This window comes from Branchiostoma floridae, chromosome 14 (assembly GCF_000003815.2).
Source record: "Branchiostoma floridae strain S238N-H82 chromosome 14, Bfl_VNyyK, whole genome shotgun sequence".
Lineage (NCBI taxonomy): Eukaryota > Metazoa > Chordata > Leptocardii > Amphioxiformes > Branchiostomatidae > Branchiostoma > Branchiostoma floridae.
This window is the reverse complement of record NC_049992.1, coordinates 13,527,157-13,536,969: the sequence shown is the minus strand read 5'-3', so window position 1 is coordinate 13,536,969 and position 9,813 is coordinate 13,527,157. Positions and strand designations below refer to the sequence as shown.

The 9,813-nt window shown below is 43.5% G+C and overlaps 2 protein-coding genes across 4 annotated transcripts in view; both read right to left on the bottom strand.

Annotated features, from left to right (window-relative positions):
• Nucleotides 1-755: 755 nt before the first annotated feature.
• On the bottom strand, nt 756-3,916 carry LOC118429849 (actin, alpha cardiac muscle 2). 2 transcript variants are annotated; one of them, XM_035840471.1, is made up of 5 exons: nt 3,785-3,916; nt 2,964-3,350; nt 2,521-2,767; nt 1,495-1,686; nt 756-1,363 (listed from the first exon to the last, which is right to left on the bottom strand). In XM_035840471.1, exons 2-5 carry the CDS (start codon nt 3,330-3,332, stop codon nt 1,038-1,040), a joined length of 1,134 nt encoding a protein of 377 aa, XP_035696364.1. In that variant the 5' UTR covers nt 3,333-3,350; nt 3,785-3,916; the 3' UTR covers nt 756-1,037. The 2 variants fall into 2 exon arrangements, with proteins under 2 accessions (XP_035696364.1, XP_035696365.1); XM_035840472.1 differs by having other exon boundaries at nt 1,005-1,363; nt 2,964-3,347; nt 3,785-3,895.
• A 2,799-nt stretch (nt 3,917-6,715) lies between these two features.
• LOC118429842 (actin, alpha cardiac muscle 2-like) overlaps nt 6,716-9,813 on the bottom strand; it is a 15,277-nt gene continuing 12,179 nt past the window's right edge. Inside the window, exons 1-5 of one of the 2 annotated variants that reach the window (XM_035840458.1) lie at nt 9,399-9,541; nt 8,659-9,039; nt 8,135-8,381; nt 7,737-7,928; nt 6,967-7,292 (exon numbers count right to left, since the gene is read on the bottom strand). In XM_035840458.1, coding sequence (XP_035696351.1) covers nt 6,967-7,292; nt 7,737-7,928; nt 8,135-8,381; nt 8,659-9,027 — 1,134 coding nt within the window. In that variant the 5' untranslated portion in view covers nt 9,028-9,039; nt 9,399-9,541. Of the gene's footprint in view, nt 7,293-7,736; nt 7,929-8,134; nt 8,382-8,658; nt 9,040-9,398; nt 9,542-9,813 lie in introns of those variants that run through there. The other variant, XM_035840455.1, reaches the window with a different exon arrangement.

The following is a 9,813-nucleotide window of genomic DNA, read 5'->3' as shown; positions in this document are numbered from 1 at the left end:
CGGTAGAATACGGATGGTACCCAGGCTACATCCCGGCTATGTTAGAGACGAAAAGTCATTTTTTAATAGTAAAGCGCCTTGTGCAATCCACCCAAATAGCGTTGTATGATCTTGTATGTATCATACTCGTGTATGCCAGGCCCAGGTCATATTAAAGACAATGTGTCAGTAGGTCTAGTCAAGCTCCTATTATAATTTTACACTACGAATGAGTATGATAATGTCTAGATATAATTAACACTATTATCCGTGTAGTGTCCTATTTACAATAGGGTTAATCTAATTACATTGTCACATGTATGTCCCCTATGTTTTCACAATGTTATTGCAATTAGCTTGCAGATAAACTTTCTATTATCAAACCGACCGAAGTACAGATAGCCTCTCATCCTGAGCAAGTGACACTCGTATCTTCGCAAAGTTATTAAGAACTACCACGTACTTCACCGCGAACATTCAAGAACAGACACAAGCCGTTGGAAAGTCTTAAACCATTTATTCACAATATGTTTAACCTGCAAACATAGTCTATAGTGCGGTGATAGATGATGGCTTGGAATGAGGCACTTAAATGCTGCAAGAACAATGTCAGGAAAGAATTAAACCAATCAATCAATCGAACACGACGGACTCTGTTTTTCCCCATCCATGGCATATCTTTATTTCATATCCTTGTTTTCACATAATTGCTTGGAGTGAACATCTGGTTTGTGCGTATGTACAAATTGGAAATAAGACAAGGTACATCAGTACTCTTCTTATTTTAGCTTTGCGAAAAGAAGCCATTGATTCATCGGTCAACAATCGGAATCACAAACTCCAAATTCAAGTGCTACTATTTTCGATTTTGCCAGCCCAGTCGCCCACACTGTCCACCCACGTGCATCTGTTCACATCCCATTTCCCATAATACAAACTCATCTCAGAGAGCGGTCACAATTTGACAACACGTAGTATCAACTTCTCAACTTACATGGAACTTTATAGTAGCAATCAAATTGAAGTTTTTTGCCAAAGAAACAATAAGTGTTCTGTATTTAGAAGCATTTCCTGTGCACGATGGACGGTCCCGACTCGTCATACTCCTGCTTGGTGATCCACATGGCCTGGAAGGTGGACAGGGAGGCCAGGATGGACCCGCCGATCCACACGGAGTACTTCCTCTCTGGGGGAGCGATGATCTTGATCTTCATGGTGCTGGGAGCCAGGAAAGTGATCTCCTTTTGTTGCCGATCAGCGATACCGGGGTACATGGTGGTGCCGCCGGACAGGACGTTGTTGGCGTACAGGTCCTTACGGATGTCGATGTCGCACTTCATGATGCAGTTATAGGTGGTCTCGTGGATTCCTGTGGACTCCATACCTGTAGGGACAAGACGTATTGTAAGACAATATATGAACTGAACTGACAAAACCATTATGTTTACTCCAACAATACAAGACAAGTAAACGTCAACAGTGAGTTCTCAGAGAATTTATAATTGCTAGACATACCGAGGAAGGAAGGCTGGAACAAGGCCTCCGGTGCCCTGAACCTCTCGTTGCCGATGGTGATGACCTGTCCATCAGGCAGCTCGTAGCTCTTCTCCAGACTGGAGCTCGTGGCCGCCGTCATCATCTCCTGTTCAAAGTCCAGCGCGACGTAACACAGCTTCTCCTTGATGTCACGGACGATCTCACGCTCAGCTGTGGAAAAATGTAGTGACTTTTAATGTCGGTATCTCCCAAAATAATATCTTTATACTTCCTCTTACAGATGTATCCTGTAAGATCATACAAGACAAGAACTTTTCAAATGGAAGATATCAATAGGTGGAAAAACCAAGCAGCGTCACAACAGATTTATTCCGTCTCCCATCTACCACTTTCCCGTTTCAGTTATCACACGGTTGACACAATCCTATCGAGGACGAAGAAGGTATACTTTTGCTGAGAGTCAATGAAATGCTTAGTGATGGTGTCATTTCGCATTGTTAAAAGTCTTATACCCGTACTCCAAGTATGCCCTGCTAAATTCCATAATGCATAAATTTGCATCGTTTATGGGTGTAAATCCAATAAATAAACATTTTTTTTCTGGAGATGTTGTACTTTCTAGAGTGCAAGAGCCCTTGTTCAATAACCAATAAAAAATGTCCCCAAAATTTGACCGGTGAATTGCCTTTAGCCGCATTAATCAGGACAAACAAACGAAACTTTCCTTCCCAATCCTGTCACAGAAATACACAAGCTTTCATCTCAAATTATTTTTATATCGAGTGGGGGCGAAAAAAGCAATTTATCGTCTACATAAGCACAAGATTTGGGGGCCAAATTATATAATTTTGGTAGGGACTCTTTGAGACCACTCGGAGTAATACGGGCAAGATATCTAAATGCCGCATGCGTTACTACAACAGGTGCATGCATCAGTCCAGTCTGGTTGTTGCTCCTATAACTTTCGCTAGGTGGACATTTTGCCAGGAGTTGTAGGCAGCTGGTGCGACTGGCAGGTATACACGAATGAATATCTTAACAAACCTGTGGTGACGAATGAGTAGCCTCTTTCAGTCAGGATCTTCATGAGGTAGTTTGTCAGGTCCCTCCCGGCCAGGTCCAGACGCATGATGGCGTGCGGCAGGGCGTAGCCTTCATAGATGGGCACGGTGTGGGTCACGCCATCGCCGGAGTCCAGCACGATACCAGTCGTACGGCCGGACGCGTAGAGAGAGAGGACTGCTTGGATGGCCACGTACATGGCGGGAACGTTGTAGGTCTCGAACATGATCTATACGGAAAGATTAACAGTTGTAAAGCATGGCCTTAATGTTGGATATGATTGTCTGTTTGCTTATGAATGGAAAACAGTCGAAGTTAAGGAAAATGTTGGGGTGTTACAAAAGAAATGAGTCGGGGAAATGCAGAATTTGCCGTACTGAAAGGTTGTCTCAATCCATGATTTACTTTCTCGAAAGTATGATTACCTGGGTCATCTTTTCCCTGTTGGCCTTAGGGTTCAGGGGAGCCTCTGTCAGCAGGGTAGGGTGCTCTTCAGGGGCCACTCGCAGCTCGTTGTAGAAGGTGTGGTGCCAGATCTTCTCCATATCGTCCCAGTTGGTGACGATGCCGTGCTCGATGGGGTACTTCAGAGTGAGGATACCCCTCTTGCTCTGAGCCTCGTCACCCACGTAGGCGTCCTTCTGACCCATACCGACCATCACGCCCTGATGCCTTGGGCGGCCGACGATGGATGGGAAGACAGCCCTGGGGGCGTCGTCGCCGGCGAAGCCAGCCTTGACCAGTCCGGAGCCATTGTCAACAACCAGAGCTGTCGTCTCTTCGTCGTCACACATGATGATAGTTTATACCTGCTGGGGAAATAGAGGGAACAGTACGTGACAAAAAGCTCTCGATATATAAAAGCAAACGAAAAGAGGATGAGACGGCTACTACGGGCTGTACGCAAGTCATTATTACCCGGACGTTTCAGAATAGAAAAAAGTAAAGGAATGAAATGAGTGGGACGGAAAAGTATGCTTTTTTCATAAAAATTCAATTTGAGAAATTCGTTGCCATCGCTGAAGGCCAGATACCAAAGTACATAACGGATTCCTTTACATTTGCAGTACGAAAGAAGATAGAAATTTCAGACACACAAAAATTGCAATGATTTTGCTAATTCCGTATCTTTTGCGATGATATCACAGCCATTCGGAAACCTTTACTCATTCAGAAAAGGGATTCGAAATCTATTTGGCAAAGTCTATAAGCAGTAGTATGAAAGGCTTACTGAAGCTTGCCTTACCGTGTGTTGGTCCCTTGGAACAAGTCTGGCGAAGTGATCAGGCGGTCAGTGTGGCCGAACCTCTCAGGCCACCGTTCTTTATACACAAACGGCTTCACAATCTTCTGGGAAAAGTGACCCTTATTCAGCCAGGAATGGAGCCTTTGTCTCTTTTACGGAGCCCCTCTCTGTTAATGGAGTGTCCTACTTGGACGAGGGCACAGACGACCAAAAAGGGGAGGTATGGTTTTGGTCAAGAATGCGGGGGAAGAACGAATTCCGCGAACCGCCCAACATGACGTACAGTATTCCTCTCCCGATTTGTGTGGCAAAGTCTGGGAAAATTCTCTTTCCCTCAAAATAAAAACTACCAGATCTTTGGACTTTTGTCCTTACCATGAAAGGCATTGCTATCTCAGCGTCAAGGCGAAGTGAAAAGTTGTTCTCGAAGATTCAATTTTAACAACGCCTTTTAAGTTGTAGCATAGTAGCTTGGGTAGCAAAACAGTAACACCGAATAACGATTATTGGTGTCAGCAAGGGTACATCTATCTTTACATTGTAACTACATTTGCAGTATATTATTGCAGTTTATGTGTTATCTCGTTTCACATGGCAGACGGCTAGTGCGTTCTATGTCGTGCTCAGCATACAGCAGTTTGTGGTATGATTTTACTGATACTATACGTGCCTGTGTAAAATGTTAGACCCGGTTAGACCCAGAAACTATTTAGATTTCATTAAATACGGTTGCCTAAAGACAGTTGACTTATTTTGATGCAAGCTTACAGACTTGACTACAGGCTAATAATATCATCATGCTGTGCACGTATGTTGTGCTGTGAGGATGTTGTTCCAACGTCATGTGATGGTTTACAAACATCGTGCTTCAAAAGAGTAATGTGTATGACGAAGTTGTAGTTTTTGTGTTACTTGCATTTGGTGTATGAAGTAAACTATGATAATAGCTAGAACATCCTATTTACTATAACGATACAACAAAGAAATGTGCAGTGGGGGCGTGATTATGGTTTGAGCTCAGACTCAACATTACTGATAAACCACCATTTGTGAAACTCCTTATTATCTTAACACTTGACATGACTAATGTTTTACCTTACGAAGTTGACCTTTGGATGACTTACTACGGTTCGTGTCAGTCTAGTTATTCCCATTACAACGGGGTTTGTAGGGACTTGTGCACTAGTCATAACCATAGACAGATTTCTATTTACCAAACATAGTATTATTCAATGAGATTTTAAAACTTATTTCTGCTGTTATTGAAAATGCTGTTATTGATTATTATATTGTCAATTTTAAATTCCATTCGTATATTGTCTTTGTCTCTGTCATCGGGTCCAGTCGTTTGTACTAGCCACAGGCTAGTTGGACAGCCCTAACTGTGCGTGCTGAACAGCCAAACCAATACTAGTAATACATATCAAATAAATAAAATGTTTATTTCTGCTCCAAAGTTGATTTTTTTCCGATAGCTGTCCTTCCTCCATCAAACGTAGTGCTTCCACATTTGGTAGTATGGAGCAGACGATTATCATCATCTTTGCCGAATGTCAGTGTTTGCTGAGGCGTGCCGTCATTGTTCTACATCCTTTTCTATCTGATGCTGTCCGTTGCATCCCGTCCCAAGTGCATCCCATCTCAGCAAGGTCTCTCTCTACAGTTCTCCTCCATGTCATGGCTTAACGCCATGTTTCTTCTTCCTGCTGGGCACCAGTTCAATACCACCCTCTATGATCCTGGGTAGTTTCAGCCTCGACATTCGCACATGTAACGTGCCCTACACATCCCTGCTCTATGTATGAGAGTAGAGAGTTTAGGTTGACCGGTGCGGTTGGCCAAAGCAGTTGGTAACGGCATCAGTCTCCTGTCCCTACTCTTTTCTTGTAGGACATTTGATTGTGTATATCCATAACACACTATATATCTGACCACAAATTTCGTGTCAGTGCATGCAGTCGTATCAATGCAGCTTCATGCTACAATAACTTCAAAGATATTCCAGAAGACGAGGATGTTTTCATCTTCACTAGTTACCTCCGTGCAATGCAATGCAGAGCATTTGTTTTCAGTGATCTTTTTGTCATGTTCCTTCGTGTCCGTAATCAGTTATTATTTGAGTACATTACCACTAAAGTTGCTCAAAGTAAGTTGGGTGGTATCATAATTAAGGTCACCGAGAATGACAGGAAGAATCAGACATGACAGGTCATGGGGCAATGAAAGAGGCTACTGGTTTAAGGGGAAGTATAATACAAATGTAATTGTTTATGCCAGTCTGTTTGTGTTTTCGTAGTTACATATTTCTTATTTGCTAGTCACGTCCACCGAAGAGTGACAGGAAATGATAAATGGAAACCGTATGATATCAATCAAAACCTTATTTGCGTAGTTAATGTATTTCAATAAAACAAGACATGCATATCTAACATAGGCGTGAGATCTACGGACCTTGTTTATAATATGGTAAGCTATGGGCATTCCGTCATCCACAAAATCAAACACAACACTGATTTTTCAAATGATAGCGTTTATTGCGAAGTATAAAATCACTGTATAGATACGGGTCATCTCATCTCATATCATAACATGTGTCCAGGTATGACGTCATGTTTTACAAGCCGGGAACTCGGCTTAGTTTGGATCAGTCCTGACAATAGTTTATGTATGAATAGATGAATATACGGATAGATGGAGAAATGAATGAATGAATGAATGAATGAATGAATGAATGAATGAATGAATGAATGAATGAATGAATGGATGGATGGATGGATGGATGGATAGATGGATGAATTGATGGATGAATAGATGGATGAATAGATGGATGAATAGATGGATAAATAGATGGATGGATAGATGAATGAATAGATGGATGAATAGATGGATGAATAGATGGATGGATGAATGGATAATTGAATGGATGGATGGATGGGTAGATGAATAAATGAGCAGATGAATGAATGAATGAATAATCGAATGGGTGGATGCATCTATGAATGTACTATAAACAAAGCAAATATTACACATCATGATGGTGATAGCTCAATGCATGCTTTACTCCAATCAGAAGCCTGCATGAAACATTACTACACAGAAAATCATTATATGATAATGGTACGAAAACGTTAAACATGGTCATATGCAAGAATAAGATTGGAGCGGGATAGACAGATGCCAGTCTAGAAGCATTTCCTGTGCACGATGGACGGTCCCGACTCGTCATACTCCTGCTTGGTGATCCACATGGCCTGGAAGGTGGACAGGGAGGCCAGGATGGACCCGCCGATCCACACGGAGTACTTCCTCTCGGGTGGAGCGATGATCTTGATCTTCATGGTGCTGGGAGCCAGGAAAGTGATCTCCTTCTGTTGCCGATCAGCGATACCGGGGTACATGGTGGTGCCGCCGGACAGCACGTTGTTGGCGTACAGGTCCTTACGGATGTCGATGTCGCACTTCATGATGCAGTTATAGGTGGTCTCGTGGATTCCCGTGGACTCCATACCTATACAGACAATTTAAAACCATAAAATGTCAGTTCAAAAGTTTCTTATAACTAGATAACGTCTTAGAATACATTGTAGTATCATAAAAACATCATCATAAACGTGAAGTTGATACAACAGACGGATGGGCTCGAGTAGCCGGCCGTGTACAGTGTGGTTGGACATGGTTGTATTATTTATTGTAAAAGTCTAAAAGAATTAACGTCAACTGTTCGAGGAACAGGCAACCATTCTTTTACATTAATGCTGGGAGAGGACGATCGAGTCTTCCATAAAGAATCTGACCGTTTTGGTAAGATATGTATTCAGAAAGTAGTTCTGTTGGATATATAGATTCCATGCCCATTCTGTATCACCGTACTGTCATATTTGTCCTCAGGAAAAACTATTTTAGTCACAGAGAGGCATTTTAGTCATTCATAGAAGGTGGAACAGTGACTAACCGAGGAAGGAAGGCTGGAACAAGGCCTCCGGTGCCCTGAACCTCTCGTTGCCGATGGTGATGACCTGTCCATCAGGCAGCTCGTAGCTCTTCTCCAGACTGGAGCTCGTGGCCGCCGTCATCATCTCCTGTTCGAAGTCCAGCGCGACGTAACACAGCTTCTCCTTGATATCACGGACGATCTCACGTTCAGCTGAGGAAATAAAACGTAATAGACAATTGGTATAACGTCTTTAGTAAACCAGGAGAAGTATAAACGCCACCTCGTCGACGACCAATTAGAACACCAAATTTAAAGACGACCCTTAGAATTCAAACATGAAAGACACACACACACATAATTGTTTGCTTTTAACTTGTGCAAAAAGTCTGCCTGCTGTGATTGATATATATTATCACCTGTGGTGACGAATGAGTAGCCTCTTTCAGTCAGGATCTTCATGAGGTAGTTTGTCAGGTCCCTCCCGGCCAGGTCCAGACGCATGATGGCGTGAGGCAGGGCGTAGCCTTCATAGATGGGCACGGTGTGGGTCACGCCATCGCCGGAGTCCAGCACGATACCGGTGGTACGGCCGGAAGAATATAGGGACAGCACGGCTTGGATGGCCACGTACATGGCGGGCACATTGTAGGTCTCGAACATAATCTGTAGGAAAGCAAGAATAATTTTCTTAACACAAAAGGTATTGCCTTGCTGTCGTCAAGCACGGTAGTGGTCATGTTCATGAAGCAAGAACCGAATCGTAAATGTAGGCGGGTCCCTCTCTTTGTCTTATTCTATCTACATGCCAAAACTATATTTCAGTCTCTCTGGCGCTTGCTTACTTAGTTACGTGTTTGCGTTCTCTTACTCTTGTCTTTAAGATAGTTGATAATGAAGTGAATTATAGACGGTGTGTGAAGATGTTCTTAGGTGATCTCACCTGGGTCATCTTTTCCCTGTTGGCCTTCGGGTTCAGGGGAGCTTCAGTCAGAAGACACGGGTGCTCCTCAGGTGCAACACGCAGCTCGTTGTAGAAGGTGTGATGCCAGATCTTCTCCATATCGTCCCAGTTGGTGACGATGCCGTGCTCGATGGGGTACTTCAGAGTCAGAATACCCCTCTTGCTCTGAGCCTCGTCACCCACGTAGGCGTCCTTCTGACCCATACCGACCATCACGCCCTGATGCCTTGGGCGGCCGACGATGGATGGGAAGACAGCCCTGGGGGCGTCGTCGCCGGCGAAGCCAGCCTTGCAGAGGCCGGAGCCATTGTCGCAGACCAGGGCTGTTGTCTCTTCGTCGTCACACATCTTTCTTTATTTCTGAAAAGGATACCAACCTTGTAACGTTAAGTATTGTCTATTCTTGTACAGTTCTCATTTTGTCTCCAGTGTATTCGTTGCATCTCAGAAAGGATTAAGGTATACTTTGGCCGGCTATGAGGTCCGCTATGAGGAAACCTTCATAACTTTAAAACGTTGACACAAAGAACATTCCACAAGCATCCATGAAACACCAATTCATCAATCACAGTCTTCGGCGACTTAAAATCTGGACGACTTTTACCAAAAAAAGTTACGGCAAAGACGGGATGATAAACGACAATCATTAAACGTTTAGACAGGTTGACAATGACGAATTTGCTCCATACCACTTATGACAAATGCCACCAACAACTCACCAGTCTTGGGTATGAAGAAACTGTCGGTGTGTTGATGGTCGTTCCCGGTACGCTGTGTGAGAGTTGTGCCGCAACAGTCCCGGCCACGGCGTCTTTTTATACATTTTTGAGGATCAGAATACGGGGAAATCGTTCCCCTATCAAGTTGTATTTCCAGACATGGAAGCGTTTCATGTCTGGATTTCTCACCTCTGTACAGCTGTCAGAAATTCACCATTTCCATTATTGGCGACCCATTGACAAATGGAGACGCTAAATGATGCATGTTCCCAGAAAAATGCCCCTCCACCATGTTTGACCGCCATGTTCTATTTCTGTTTGCAGGGCTGCGGGACGCAAGGCGAAACCTTCACATGCCTTTTGCGTGGGAAACTGTTAATGATTCATCTAGCCTGTACGAAAGCAATAGACTCGA